At 32.1% G+C, this 15,995-nt stretch overlaps 2 protein-coding genes across 2 annotated transcripts in view; one reads left to right on the forward strand and one right to left on the reverse strand.

The window, feature by feature from the left end:
- Window positions 1-5,466: 5,466 nt before the first annotated feature.
- On the reverse strand, window positions 5,467-7,015 carry LOC111703182 (uncharacterized). The gene is made up of 4 exons (XM_023475058.1): window positions 6,908-7,015; window positions 6,011-6,121; window positions 5,830-5,862; window positions 5,467-5,770 (listed from the first exon to the last, which is right to left on the reverse strand). The coding sequence occupies exons 1-4, from the start codon at window positions 6,978-6,980 to the stop codon at window positions 5,685-5,687; spliced, it is 303 nt and encodes a 100-aa protein (XP_023330826.1). The 5' UTR covers window positions 6,981-7,015; the 3' UTR covers window positions 5,467-5,684.
- LOC111703181 (irregular chiasm C-roughest protein) overlaps window positions 5,702-15,995 on the forward strand; it is a 50,550-nt gene continuing 40,256 nt past the window's right edge. Inside the window, exon 1 of the mRNA XM_023475057.1 lies at window positions 5,702-5,785. The gene's annotated coding sequence lies outside the window, so the exon portion shown is untranslated. The remainder of the gene's footprint in view (window positions 5,786-15,995) is intronic.

Raw genomic sequence — 15,995 nt, forward strand, 5'->3', positions numbered from 1 at the left:
GGGGGGGGGGGGGTGATAAACATTTAGGGTGATTTGCTTAATTAGCAATTATTTGTTTAATTAAGCACCCTAATATCAATTGCTTATATGTCAGTATAAGATTTAAGTAGACAACTTGTTAAAATTTTAGTTAACACCCTTGTAACTGTACTTTAATTAGAACTATATGAAAAAATCATTAAAACTTGTAAACAAAGCTGCATTCCATAAACAATCAATTTAACAGAATTTTGTTGAGAAACAATCTTTTTGTAAAATATAGAAATCATATTTCCGAATATCTCTTTAGCGTTTTAAAAGTTTGGAATTTAAAATGTTGGAAAAAAATCTGAGCTATGACAAAATTTGACTGTCTACCCTAAATAGCAAATAAAAAATAAGACAACCCCCCCCCCCACCAACAATAAAATAAATATTCCGAAAATATAATAGGCTGAACAACTTGTGCAGTAATTTGTATACAAAATTCAAAATTTCATATATATATGTTACCTCTCTTATCCCAAGGTAAAAAAACTAAATTGAAACAAGACAGATTGTAAATGCTTTTACACTATTAGTAAAAACTCAACAAAAAAACACATTAATGACAATAAATTAACGATTTTTAGTTGCATTTAAAATAAATTTAAATTGATATTTTTCAAGTAAAAAAAATTATTAATAGACAACTAATTTGCATCTTTAAATCGTCTAAAACTCAAAATGAGAAATCAAGGACTTAAAAGTCGTTTAACAAGCGATTATTAGCTGCATTTTAAACGATTTACAATCTTTATAGCTTAAATAGAAATAACTTCATTTTAGACGACGGAAAGTCGCATAATAAGCGATTAAAAATGGTCTATTTCCTTAAAAACCCGGTTTACATAGCAGCTGATGGGTTAGGTTGAGTACTCATTCTCCTCCTCATTTTACATTTAGTTAGTTTACAAACTGCATGTTAGCCTGTTCATCTCTAATTGCGATAACTTTTGATATTCGAATGTTATAAAAAAAATAGAAGGTGTCCTTCAAAGGAATTCAGTCTTTGCCACAAACTCTGATGTTCTAATTCATATATCTTTACAGCCCAATATTGTAGACCTTAGAAATTTCAAACTATGAATTTTGTTAGATCAAATAATTTATGTTTGAAATATCAAAGGCTACAGTTTAGGTAACAGAGATATAAGGATTCAAAGATTCAAGTTTTTGGCAAAGACTTAATTTCTCAGAGGAAAATCAAGGTTTAAAGTTTAAAGGTTTTTTTCAATTTTGCAAATTATTTGTTAAACCAAAACTTTTCAAACAGTTTGCTAAATAGTTCAGATTAGAAAAACACATTTTCAAATCAAACATCAAATAAACATTCTGTCAAAAACTAGTGGATTAGACGATTGAGGAGTTCAGGATCAAGAGCAAAATAAGCGATTTTTTGTTGAAAATAGGCGATTTTTTGTTCAATATAAGCGATTTCACAAGCTATAGTTCCAGTCAAATATTCTGTTTCCATTCAGGGATTGCTTAATTTTGTTTTCTTATTTGTATGAACAGAGGTTTGGATAAAACATGCTATTTTTTAATCTGTTAATAACAAAGATGATTTTAAAAAAAAGCTTAGGATCTTGTCAGCTTTGAATAAATAGCAAATTTCAATTAAAATGCATAAATAAGACATCCTCTTTAAAAAAATAACCTAATATCAAATTTTAAGATTAACCAATCAATGGAAAGTCAGATCGAACACTTTTGAAACTGATTGATTGAAAAAAAGGAACAAGGGTTTCCAGCGAAAGCAAAGTTTCAAGCAAAAATGCTCAAATTTCCTAGCTTATTCCGACTTTTTGTGTAAGCAAGCGCAAACATTCCATTCCACTGAAAACCTCTTAACTAATCAAGGAAAATGGCCCTGTAATTTACCTAGGTGGAACAAAGAAAAATCAAGAGTGTGTTCAGATAGATGAGCATGCACATGTTAACTGATGCAATGAAGAATAGCTCTGGACTTTCTTTTTTCCAGCGGATTCTGCGTAGAATTGCCATTGTACCGACGCATCATACAGATTATTAACCATTTTAAAATTATCATAGCATCTAACATGTTGCATGATGAGTTGCTCACACAGATCATGTAGATATAGATGCAGGGTGGACGTGTCTGGGCGTTTGATCAAGATCAAGATCAAGATCAAGTCCAAGATCAAGAATCAAAATCAAGATTCAAAATCAAGATCAAGATCAAGATCAAGATCAAGAAAAAAACATAATGTTCTTAAATAACAAAAATATTAGCATTTCCATAATTTCTGTTCTAGCCACACCCCCTCCTGCAGTAATCTCCCAAAACTTTGTGGAAATATACAACAATCAAAAATTCTCGATTGATTGATTAACTTAAAATATACAGCTACATGCAGCTGTTAAGTAAATGAATATTTTGTCTTTAATATATTTATTGCAATATAAATTTCAAAAATTAATGTTGTGGAGATCTGTAGATATAGTCTTCCAGTCCTTAAGCTCAACTAAACAAACCAAATATATTTGATAGTACCTTAAACCCATGTTGTAACTTAGACTTGATTATATATCTCAGTTTGTTTATTTTGTTCCTTTATAAATTTTGGTGACCCCCATGTGTTATTTTTGTTTGATATAATTCCTCCTCGTTGAAATTGGTTTCTACCAAGTCCCTGCTCTTTTCATACTCAAATACCAAAGTAGGATTTCCGACGATCAAGATGTTCTGTTTCTTTTTTAGTGAAAGTAGATGATGTCCACCACAGATGAGGGTCCTTCACACCTTGATGGCCAGGTCTCCCTTACAATGTTCTCCATCAAGTTGCCCGCCTACTGGATGGATTCTACCAAAGTCTGGTTCCTTCAGGCCAAGTTCATGTTTTTGATCAAGCCTGTGACGACCTACCTGGCCAAGTTCCATCACTGCTTGCAGCCCTGCCCCAGGATGTTGTCACTTGCCTCATAGATTAGGTTCCAGAGTATCCGAGTTCTAACAGATCGGAGGCCATGGGAGCTCATGGATAAGATGTTACTTCTCCTCCCTCAAGACGAGAAACCAGGTTTCTTCTTCTGCCATCTCAATACTGAAACCTTTCTAACAGATATCCTTTGCCAAACATTGCAGAGTTCTCAGCTAGGTGTTTACTAAGTTAGATCTAACCAAGGGATATTATCAGGTTCCAATGTCTACTGGAGACATTCGTAAGACTGCAGTAATTACACATTTTGGCCTTTTTGAGTGGTTGAGGATGCCATGCGACCTCAGGAACAGTGGATGTACCTTCTAGAGGTAATGGATAAAATCTTCCAAGGACTTCCATACTGTTTTTTGGATGTGGATGACATCCTTATCTCTAGCTCTGACCTTGTTTCTCATCTTGAACATATGCAAAGCGTCTTTGATCTCCTCCAACTCCGTGGTCTCAGCATCCAACCTGACAAGTTTTAGGATATGGTTGTTTTCTCTAATTAAACACACAGAGATCGTCTCCGCCTTCCCCTGTTCCACAGACAAGAAAGGTCTACAGCATTTCCTAGGTATTCTTAATTTTTACAGAAGATTTCTCCAAGGTGTAGCCAGACTCCTTTATCCTCTAAACAAAGCTCTCAAAGGTAAACCTTCAGCTCTGACCTGGAACCTGGAGATAAACCAGTCCTTTGAAGCCACCAAATCCATCCTTGCAAATGTTCCAACACTTGTTCATCCTGATCCCTTTGCCCGGATATCTTTGTCCGTAGATGCCTCTGGTTATCATGTTGGACTAGTCTTGCAGCAAAAAGTATTTAACTCCTAGGCCCCTCTGGCATTTTATTCAAAGAAGTTTTCCGCCTCAGAGTCCAGATATTCCGTGCACTTTCGACCGTGAATTGTTATACAACAACAGAAGAATGTGCCAAGGTTTTACTCCTATCCTGAATCCAACCTTTGGAGTTCCATCTGTGATCACCTCTGATAATGGAGCACAGTTCACAAGCTCTATCTGGATTAATCTCTGTAGGTTCCTAGGAATCAAACACTCTCCATGGAAATATTTCCATCCACAGTCCAATGGCCTGGTGGAGAGGTTCCACTGTTGTCTCAAAGTGTCTCTGATAGCTTGATTGTCTGGACAAGATTTGTTCAATCATCTACCCCTGGTGTTACTTGGTCTCCAGAGTGTTCCCAGAGAGGATTCTGCTATCTCCGCCTCTGAAGCTCTCTTGGTTCTCTGCTGGTTTTGTCCGTAGAGTTTCTGGATTGCCCAAAGCTGCCCTCCTCATTGGGTATCTTAGGAAAATCCATCAATCCTTAAGAATAACACCACAGTTCGTCATTCTGCAGTTCCAGCCATGAATCAAACCAGATTCCTTCTATTTTAACCTCCTGCTCTTCAGTTTTCATCAGGGAAGATTCATATAAACCACTGCTTTCTCTGCTGTATGGAGGACCCTACCTAGTTTTCTTCTGGAATCTTAAGTATTTCCTCGTTCAAATAGGCTCCAAATCTGACTCCATTTCCGTGGACCGGCTTAAACCCGTTCTGATCAACCTGTAATCTTTTAACAACCTCTCCGACGTTGGCTCCGGCTCCCTTGACTCCATCTTTTTTTACTCTGGCTCCATTGACTCCAACCTTTCCAATACCTCTCCAGAGAGCCAAGAGGATGAAGAATCCAGTTCGATTCTCACCTCAGCAGTCTATTCCTCTCCTAGTTTGTCGGAACCCTCGAAGAGAAGTTCGAAATAAGCATTGAGTTCCCCATCCAGTTCATCACCTTGATGCTGTGGAGATATGTAGATATTGTCTTCCAGTTCGTAAGCTCAACTAACCAAACCAAATATATTTGATAGTACCTTAAACCCATGTTGTAACTTAGACTTTAATGTATATATCAGTTTGTTTATTTTGGTCCTTTATTCGTCGCTACAATGTCTTCATTAAATAGTTGACTGGAAAAAAACCTTTTTATTTGTAAATTGAATACTGATTAAGAAAACTGAGACACCTAATATCTAACAATATCTCTACAGGTTGAACGCCTGATCTAGGAATGTATGTATTTAACAATATCTCTATATAGGTTGGCAATGCATTTAACAGTATCTCTATATAGCTTGAACGCTTGATCTACGAATGTATGTATTTAACAATATCTCTATATAAGTTAGCAATGTATTTAACAATATCTCTTTATAGGTTAAATGCTTGATCTAAACGCTAAAAAGGAAGAAAATTCAAGATATTTTGATTTTGAAGAAACTTTAGGGGAAGAAAATTCTAACAAATTTGAATTCTTTTCCTTTTTGCAAGTTTGCGGTGTCGGAATTTTTTTTAACTGAAATGAATTTTTTCCCTCTTTCTGGGTTTCTTGAATAACAACTTTTTTTTAACTCTTTCGCTTTTTAATTCACTTTTTTATTTCTCGTTCCTGTTCAAATTTTCATTTCTTTCCTCCAAGTAAGAATACACACCCCTGGTAGGAGAAAAATCTAATTTTATTGCAACTTTGTAGATTTCTATCCAATATCTGTTACTAATAAAGTATGTATATTGTATAAATCATGTATATTGTTGGTTTATATATGTTTATACTAGATTTAATATTAAATAATAATAACGTAGATTTCATTGAAGAATATATCCAATGGTGCATCAGTGAGGATATTCATCTTTTTTTAAGGTTTATTGGTGAGAGACACATTATTGTGCTTGAGCAATTTGTGATTCTGCGATTTTGAAAGCTCCATCAATCAGTTGTGGGATGTGTGGAGCAATTTTGGTACCGGCTGAACAAATGAAATGTAAGTCTACAATTAAAATGATATAGTTTTTTCTAAAATTTTACCATTGATAAGTCCCGGAAGCATTTTGGGTACAACTAGAAAAAAAAAGTAAGTCTATTATTGAAATTATTATTTTGGTGTTCGGACATTTCATAGATGGACATTTCATAGAATTAGAGATATCTATTAAATATCTTTCTATAAAATGTCTTGACAGCATTATTTTTTTTTGTAAAATTTTACCGCCGATAATTCCAGGTAACAGGCCCAAGAAATAGTCATCTCCCTTAACTCCTTCTTTTCCTTGAGGGTTCAGATTTGGAGATATTTCTTCGTTATATTCCGGGGTTCGCACTGAAAACATTTAACGTCAACTGGGGGTTAATAAATTGGTGAAAGGCCAATGAACAACCTAATTACTGGTTCAACTACGTCTCAAGTGCACACTGGCTCAAATCCTGAATCACCAATTCAAGTTTAAGATTTTGAATAATCCTAATTTGAAGTCAGCTGATGAAGGCAAATTCTTTTATAATTCAAACCAATCATTGGCCTAAACAAAACTCAACTCTTAGTCACTATGGTTAGTTCAAAATATAAATATTTCAAGTTGAACCACCCATAAAGGATATCCGGTTGAACTCATTCTCAAATTAGTCCCTGAACAACTAAAACATTTTGAAGGAATTATCACAAACTTTGATTTTCTAATCTCTATATCTTTGCAATCTATTGTTGTAAACCTTAGATATTTCAAACTATGAATTCTGTTAGATTAAATAATCTAAGTTTAAAATACAGGTTTACACCATCAGATTACATAGATATAGGGATTAGAAAATTTGAGTTTGTGGGAAAGACTCCATTCCTTATTACCTTAGTTTTAGAAACACATAATAAATAATTCACTTAAAGGGACAGACCGGCTATGTAAGGTAGTTGAACTGAGTATGCAATGTTGTGGAAAGCTTCTTTAGGATTCATTTGAGACATATAAAACTTTCTAAATGACTGAAATGTTTGTGAATGGGTGGTGTTATAGGCTAAAACAAAATTTCAAAATTTTTTTTTTATTTTTTATTTTTTTCCACGGGTAATGCCAGGCCCTTCAGCTAGTATTACATATAACTGATAAGATACCTGTCTTTATTAAATATTTTCGTGGAGCAGAAAATCCAGATTCTATGAAGAGAACAAGTGAACATGCCAGCATCAAATACCTGAACAGATAGGCAGCATATTTTAAAAAAACTAAATCTTTCAGATCAAACGAAATTTTATCGTGAAAAAGGGTGTCATTCAGAAAAAAATGAACGATGAACGAAAGAAATGGATCGTTCAAGGAAATGAAAAAATTATTGTTTTTTAAAAACAAACGATTTAAAATCTTTCAAACAAACTTAAAAAATTATGGTTTCTTTACTGAACGAATAAATTTTTCAAAAGATTTGGAAAAAACGATAGTTTTTTAAATAAAAAAAACGATTTTTTAGAACAAACGATTATTTGGAACAAACTTTTTAAAAAAACGATAGTTTTTTTACTGAAAGAACTAATTTTTAACACATTTTACATGAACGATTTTATTGGACAAACGATTTTACTCAACGAATGAGTTTAGTGAAACAACAATTTTACTGAACAAAATACTTAACTGAAAAATGAACAAAATAGATGAAAAATAACGATTATTTTTAGAATGAATGAATTAATTTTTTCACCATTATTAGTTCTGTCTCGAGAAGTTAAAATAAAACTGTGTCAAAATGAAACAAAACAAATATTTTGTATTTGAATCAAATTGTAAACATGTTCCGCAAGTACGGTCTGAATATGAAAATTACGATAATCTAGAGGTGCTTAGAAATTTAAGGTACACACTCCTATTTTAATTGAATACTATAATTAAATTATGCTTGTTTAATAAACAATTATTTTATTTTATCAATTTGATCAACATTAAGCTTTACTAAGATTCCCACGAAATTTTAAATGCAATTTACTATTGAATTAATTTAGGTGACACCCTGAAGAATTGTACTCACAATTAGAAAATTATGAAAAAATCATTAAACAAATGTAATCATTAACAAAAACACACAAACAATGAATTTAACAAGATTTTATTGCAAAACAATTTGTAATACAAAATTTAAGATTTTCTTTTGTATTTCCGTTTTGTTGATCCACAAATTATGTAAGTTATAGATTTTCCACATAAGTATGTCGATACAAACATTTCCTTTGAAAACACTTTTTAGCTTAGGAACCTTCAACACGTTTCTGGTGGTCCTTTGTACAATAGACACTAGACAAAATTCGCCAAACTAAATCGCTCATGAGGAAGCTATGATAGGCATCCGAGATTAAGAATTGGTTCGATGTCGTCTTTGCTTATTTGAGAATATAAAGAATCTTAAATAATTAGTAAAAAAATATCTGGAAAATTGTAAGAAATGCTTGAAGTTTGTTCAACTTTGAATATCTAACTCATCCAACTACCCATCTCCCTATCTCTCTTTTTATCTATCTATTCATCTAACGGAGATCATTGACCTCCATTTTGACCTCCATGAAAATACGGAAAAATACCACTATAAGTCAAAATATTAAATCAATGAAAATGAGTCATGTAAGGTATCAAATCATAGGTTTTTGGGAGTTCCGATTCCATTCTGATACCCCATTTGACCTCAGATAATCCTGGAGGCATTTGACCGCCAGATATTAATGACCTACAGAGGTCAAAATATGAAATCAATGAAAATGAGTCTTTTGAGGTATCAAATTATAGGTTTTTTAGTGTTCTTATTCCATTTTTGTAACCCTTTTGGGCGTTATATACAAACGTAGTTAAGTTAATCACAATACAGGTTTGACGTACTTATTTACAGATGAAGCTAGGTTAGGTTAATTGCAATGCAAGATTTACGTTGTTACTGATAAGCGCATTTAGATTTACAGACAATGTTAAACGTAACTTATCAAGTTGTAAGTCTGGGATCTGCCCCGGTGTAATAAAAATTGTTAAATATTTAAGCTGCATGATTGTCAAGAAATAAGTAGATAAAACAATTGACATACTTTTGTCCCTTTTTTACAAAATAAAGCATGTAGTAAACGCCTACTCCATAACCATTTCTTAGACCAGTGTCTATCAATGTACAATACAGTCCATATCAATCTGAAGCTCGTAACTATCAATGCTAAATCAAAGGGGAACGATCCTGTTGGCTATCGGTGTCAATACGGACACTTGCAATCAATTGATCAATGGCAAAAATATCAGAATATCAAATGCCAAATGATCGAAAATCTTTAAATGATCAAAAAGATGTACGCTAAACAGTTGGGACAAGTATTTTTTTCAAAAATATCATACAATTTTACAACAAAGTTAATTTTAAAGTTTAAGGTATTCTTAAACATATTTTTATGATAAAACGTCTGTAAAATGCTCTCTTTTTTACACAATCTGTTTTTTCTTCTCTTTTTTCTTATCTTTTCTTTTCTTCTCTTCTCTACTCTTCTGTTCTCTTATCTCTGATCTTCTCTTCTATTATCTCTTATCGTCTCGTTTTCGTTTACTCTTTGTTGTTGACATTTAACCGGTTTTGAGATGAACAATGCAGTACGATACGTTGTTATGATTTTTCTCTGATTTGTTTACATTTCTAGCTTGTAGACCTAATTGAAACGTACTGCGTTTGTACTGTATAATTCGGCATTTGATCTTTTATTATTTTTGCAATCAATGTCTCAAACAGAACACGGTCTACACGGCTACAATCCCATGAACTATCCAGGCCACTAACACTGGGCGCAATCTCGTTTGCTATGTCAATCGGACAATAGCAATCTATTGATCAATGTCTTAAACAGGACACAATTCACATTGCTACAATCACGTGAGCTATCTAAGCCACTACCACTGGGCATGATCTTGTTTGCTATGTCAAGCGGACAAACGCAGTTTCAATGAATAATGGCTTTTGTGTAAAAGTTTACAAACGTAGATATTTAATAATGTACAACATACTTCAGGTTTACAGAATATTATGTTTACCCAATATTTATTATAAGCAAATATAGCAAATCTACTTTTTTGGTTTCCCATTGAATCATTCATCAATGATTGTTTGGAACTCTTATTAAAATTATGTAGCTTTTATTCGACTTTGAGCCTTTTACACTAATTTGTTGGTTACAAAAGAACTAAATAAGAATACATTGATCATTTAACAAACATAGAAAAGTTTCATTTATCAAGGGTGACAGTTTTAAAAGAGGAAGACACTGTGGACTAACCAGGGCGAGATGTGTTCGGTTTTTTAAACAATAATTTAAACTGGGTTTGGTCTTTATAATTAAACCATCTTTAAACTTTAATTCAATCGGAGTTTGGTCTTTATAATTAAACCATCTTAAAACTTTAGTTCAATCGGGGTTTGGTCTTTAATTGAACAATCTTTAAACTTTAATTCAAACTGGGTTTTGTCTTTATAGTTAAACCATCTTTAAACTTTAATTCAATTGGGGTTTGGTCTTTAATTCAAACATCTTAAAACTTTAATTCAATTGGGGTTTGGTCTTTAATTCAAACATCTTAAAACTTTAATTCAATCGGAGTTTGGTCTTTAATTCAAACATCTTAAAACTTTAATTCAATCGGGGTTTGGTCTTTAATTCAACCATCTTTAAACTTTAATTCAATCTGGGTTTGGCCTTTAATTCAACAATCTTTAAACTCTAATGAGATTTGATCCCACTATTCATTTTTATCTAAACTAATCCACTGATATTAAAATACAAAAGAGACATATCTCAAACTAATCCACTGATATTAAAATACAAAAGAGAAATAGCAAACAATTGCGTTGGATAGGTCAAATTGGGATCGAAAGTCTCAGATTACTGGGACAAGATTTGAACCTGTTAAATCAGCATTACACACAGATGAATGCACTGAGGGTAAGAAAAGTACATGCGATCAAAACAAAATTATTTTTATACTTCAGGGTTTTTGTTCCAAATTGGTTATTACACCTTAACACAATACATAATTGGTATGCCTTTTTGACGTTGTAACTCCTCAAGTTTTGATCTTACGCGCAAATATGAGAAAAATAAACTTATTTGGTTACATAAAGCAATTCAAAACATCATTGATCTTCTGGATAGGTCTTTAATTAGAGAAGTTATGATTGAAAACGTGTAAAATTTCAAGCTGTAAACATGAACCTTGCTTTAATTCGTCATGCCTTTGTATATATTGTTTTTATTATCAAGAGAATTAGAAAAAATTAAACTTTTAACATTAAAATTTTGTTTATCATGACTTTAACATTTCTAAAACATTCATTACATCTGGACATTTATTCTAGTTTATGTTATTTTAGTAATTTAAAATGGTGACGTAGCAAAACTTAGAAAAAAGAAAAAAACTTAAACTCAACTGCAAAAAGTTTATCTTAAATTTTTTTAAAAATAATTAAATAAAATAAAAACCAGTCGACTTATTGGGATTTTCACACTCAGTTATAGTTTTAGCCACAAACTCTGATTTTCTATACCCTGAATCTTGGCAACCCAATGTCGTAGACCTTTGATATTTCAAACAATTAATTATGTTAGACCAACAAATCTCAGTTTGAAATATCAAAGGTCTACCCCAACAGGTTGCAAAGATAAAGGTATTAGAAAATTTGAGTTGGTGGAAAAACTCAGTTTCTTTGAACAAAAATTCATGATTCCAGGATTTTTAGTTTTTTTTAGTTTCATCTACATCTATCTATATATAAATTTGGCTTTTCTGTCTGTTTTTTTGTCTGTCTGTTTGTTTGTATCCAATAAACGTCAAAACGGCTGAACCGATCGGGCCCAAATTTTTTGTGGGACCTCATGTGGCCTTGGGTAAGGTTTATGAATGATCAAAATTTTAAAAATTTGTGTTTAAAAGTTTTTTATTTCTGAAAAATTTTGAAAATGCGCAAAAAAATATTATGAAATCCGCAAACTTTTTTGTTTTGTTTTATACTGTACAAAGAGAAGATGCTCACAGATAAAGCCAAAATTAAAAGTTGAAATAGAAGATGGCCTAGCAAATATATATATATATATACTTTACTTGACTGTTTCTCTCTGTTTGTTTATTTCCAATAAACCTCACGTGACCCCAGTGAAGGTTTATGAATGATAGAATTTTAAAAAATTTGTTTCCAACAAAATTCGATTTTTGAAAATTTAAAAAATAAACGAAATTTTTTATATAATACGCAAAATGTTTTTGGAATTGGTTCTAAAAATGTACACAAAGAGAAAATGTTGACGATTGAAGTAGAAGAGAGGGGCGCAAAGCAAGGGCGTATACAGAAATAAATATAGGTCGGGGGCAAATTTGCGTGCAGCGCCAAAAAAAATTTCCAAAAAATTTGAATTGTAAATTTAAAACATTTGGCTTTTGGGATATCAGGCATAAGTATAAGATACTTTAAAGGTACAAATACAGTCCAATTACCTTGCAAGTACTACTTTATCTCTCCTTCAAACAAAACCAGCAGAAAAAAACATGTTTCTAAAAAATCTACATTTTATTATATTGTTGAGTTAGTATTTAAACTAGAAATAGTAAAACACATTTTGAAAACTTAAATTATTTGAGATAAAAAAAGGACAAAAGGTTCAGAAAATAATTTTGAATAAAAAGTAGGAGTACAATTGTAATATATATAATAAAGCTCTTCGTTCATTTATATATGTGATAGCACAGAGTTCTTTACAGGTCTGGGGTGGGGGGACTGCCCCCTTGACCCCCCCCTGTATACGCTCTTGGCGCGAAGCTTCCTAAAAGTCAAGTATTAAATATTTGTTTAGTTGAAAGCGTGAGTGTATCAATACTATTCTGATCTATTTTCTTTTCTAAAGTTTAAAATGGTCCAAGGATTGTAAATACAATTCATAAACTGGAAAGGTCTTTTAACTGAGAATTGGCTGTACAATTTCTGTTTGATGTAGGCTAGGTTCAATTGTTTAAGGGCTGGAAGGATAAAAAATGTTGGAAGAAGGTAAATCGTGAAAAATATTATATTTATCTTTATTTTCTATAATCCTTGAGAATACTGACTGTAAAGTCAGTTCTACTGTTTAACAGTACACGGAGAGTACCGAGGGTTTGTACTACGGATTCAGAATATTTAATGCTTTTAACGTGTAAAACCTATTTTAGCAGAATATATGGATAAAGGGGAGAGGGGGGGTTTCTTCTTTCAGTGATAACCAGAAAACTGNAGTAATAAATAGATAGTGTGGAATATAATGATTTCCCTGGAACAATTTCCATAAAATAATGAGATAAGGGGCCAATTTTAGATATTCTAAAAATATTTTGTATAATTAGATATATCTAACTAAATATCATTCTAGTTTTCTTGATTTTGCCTTCTTATTCTTAATATAGAAGCGTATGAATGGAATAATCAAATATAAGTATGTATTATTATTTATTTAGTATTCTCATAAGCAATATTTTATATTGTATTCATCACAAGTATCATTAGTATTCAGGCAAGCATAATCAGGCAGTTCTATACATTTGTATGGCTGGGCACTTTTGGACTTTTTAAAGCCGTTCGTTAATGGCAAGTTAAAACCGTTAAATTTTCATTTTTACTTGCATTAGTTCGTTTTCTAGCTAAAAGCGGATGTTCATTACCTGAACGGTATTTTTCGTTATTTTTAAAGCTACCGTTAGCTTACGATCTCCATATAATAAACGGCGTAAACGGCAGATATTTTAGCAATCGTTAACAGTGAACATGAAAGCATGGATTCCAATTTCATCGATAATTTCTTTTAACCCTATCACGATGGGGGGGGGGGTCCCCCATACCCCTGTATTTTTTCTAAATAACTTTAACACAGCTGACATCAAAAACTTCTTCACTTTTTCAACTTCATAGTTATTTGCTAACATTTTTATATGCATAGGGTAGGGTGGAGGACAGTCAAACGGTGGGTTGTTTTTTCAAAAAAAGCCACAGGGCTATATATTTAAAAAGCCCTTGAAAATGGATGTAATAACATGTGTCATATTTTAATATCTGTTAAAAGTAAAAAAGCCTTAAAAAGTAGGACTAGGGACATGCATCACATTCCCCTATATCAACTCTAAGAGCAAAAACATGAGGGGGAACCCCCCCTCCCCCAATATATATTAGACAAAAATAGCCCATTCGGGTTAGGGTCAATAAATTAAAAATAAGATCCAATAAGCACAGAGACCATTTTGCTAAATCCAATTTTTAATTAAAATTCCATTTCGGAGTTATGGGGTAAAATAGATCCTGCCTGTTTTAAGATAATTGTATTAAACTATTAAAGTTTGATAATTTTAAAACTAATCCATGGTTAATATTATAAAATTATTACCAATGGAATTCGAATCCAGTAATACAGCTATGTTGAGTATGAATTTTCTCCTGAAATACGAACTAGGAATCCTGGAAGGAAAATCGGGAAAATCCAGTATTTCCTCAACCTGCTTCGGATCAATATAATTAACAAAAATTCTTTGCAAAACTTGTACAATCCGTTTTCATGTAGACTTTCCAAAAAGCTATTAATTTTATTAAAATCTGACAACTGAAAGTGGTTCAAAACAAAGATTTAGTTCGTTAAGGGAAAAAGTAGTCATTCAGACAGAGTGTCTGAGGACTCAGGCAGGTAGTAAAAAAGCCCGGTTTTAGCTAGACCTAAAGGGAGGGCTTTGGGTATTTAGGAAAAGTCAGAAAATTTCAACAGCCTCAGACCAATACTTTTAGAGTTACGTAAAAAAACTACAGGGGGGGGCGAGTCAAATGGCCCCCACCCCCCCAGCAGGAATAGGGTTAAAACCTTTGATTTATCTAGGATGACGGACTTAACCTTATTTTATCCTAATTGTTGAACATTTTGTAATTTTTTTATATTTTATAATATTTAATGAATATTTATATTTACATGCTAGAAGTCGCAGAACATAAATATTCACATTTTTAAAACAACATTTAACATTGAATATTCTAGATTTTTCATGAATAAGTGTGCTGTTTATTGTGTTGAGTTCACAAAGTACGGTTGCGCGCGTACACTCAATTTTACGACTTTTTGCAAAGTTCTCTGTCCTCCATAATCGGTCAAAAGATTCAAAGGTTTGGTTTTCAATTTAAAATGTCTTCTTTAGATAGAAGGTCACTTAAAATTACGCTTATATCGTTCTTTTATAAAATATAAGTAAATATTTGTAAATTTTCTTTTTTAAATGTCATGATTTTTTTTTCACCCAACAACTTTTATTTTAAGTATTCAGTGATTTTTTTATTGATTTTGAAGGTTACATATTTGGAAAGTTAAAACCAGTGCTAATTAGGCTACGGTTTGTTTTTATTCCCCCCAGAAACTCCAATACGTATTTTATAAACAAATATATATTGGTTCCTAATTTATATTTCTTGTTTGCCGCTAAAACCTGACTAAACTTTGACAGGATTATAAGTATATTTGTATATTTGCATTCATTAAAGAAATAAAATCATACAAGTGCTTAATCAATTCATTTCAGAAGGATTGAAAGAATTTAAGTTATTTAAAATAAAACTAACTTATATAAACATTGTAACCAGAAAATAGTGAAATTATTTTCTTTTTTATTATTAATTTTAAAATACAACTAAGAACTTTTTAACCTAGCTAAGAACATTGTACAGAGTTCCCCCAGAACAAATTGAGGTTAATCAGTTAAGGGGTTCCTGAAATTTGGTCAGGTATATCAAACAAACAAACAGAGATTACTACTTTATATATACAGTGAGAACCAGAAAACTTTGGAATAGGAAGACGACAGTAAAGCAATAAAAAAGTGTATTTGATTTTGTTACAAAGTAAATAGTTTTAAAATAGTTTTACAAACAACTTATTAATTCACTTATTATGTGAATTTAGTCTGTTAACACTGCAAAATTTCTGTGTCTCATTTTTATGGACTATTTAAAGTCATAACTTGAATCTTAAATGTGTCTTCCTATTCCAGAAATTTATGATTATCACTGTAGACTAGCTTGTGAACCCATCATTGCCCAGGTTACTCATGGTTACTCTTGCCGTTTACCCGCATTTAGTCGATTTTACCGGGAAGCTAACTTTTTTTGGGATTAAAGTCGATCTAGCCAACTCTCAAAACCAATCTAAGAAC

This window comes from Eurytemora carolleeae, unplaced genomic scaffold (assembly GCF_000591075.1).
Source record: "Eurytemora carolleeae unplaced genomic scaffold, Eaff_2.0 scaffold487, whole genome shotgun sequence".
Taxonomy (NCBI): domain Eukaryota; kingdom Metazoa; phylum Arthropoda; class Copepoda; order Calanoida; family Temoridae; genus Eurytemora; species Eurytemora carolleeae.

Coding starts and splice junctions, on each gene's coding strand:
- LOC111703182 (XM_023475058.1), bottom strand. CDS start 6,980: ATGCTGGCATGTTCACTTGTTCTCTTCATAGAATCTGGATTTTCTGCT. Junction 6,122..6,907: donor AAAATATTTAATAAAGACAG/GTATCTTATCAG, acceptor AAATGTTTTCAG/TGCGAACCCCGGAATATAAC. Junction 5,863..6,010: donor GTTACCTGGAATTATCGGCG/GTAAAATTTTAC, acceptor TTTTTTTTCTAG/TTGTACCCAAAATGCTTCCG.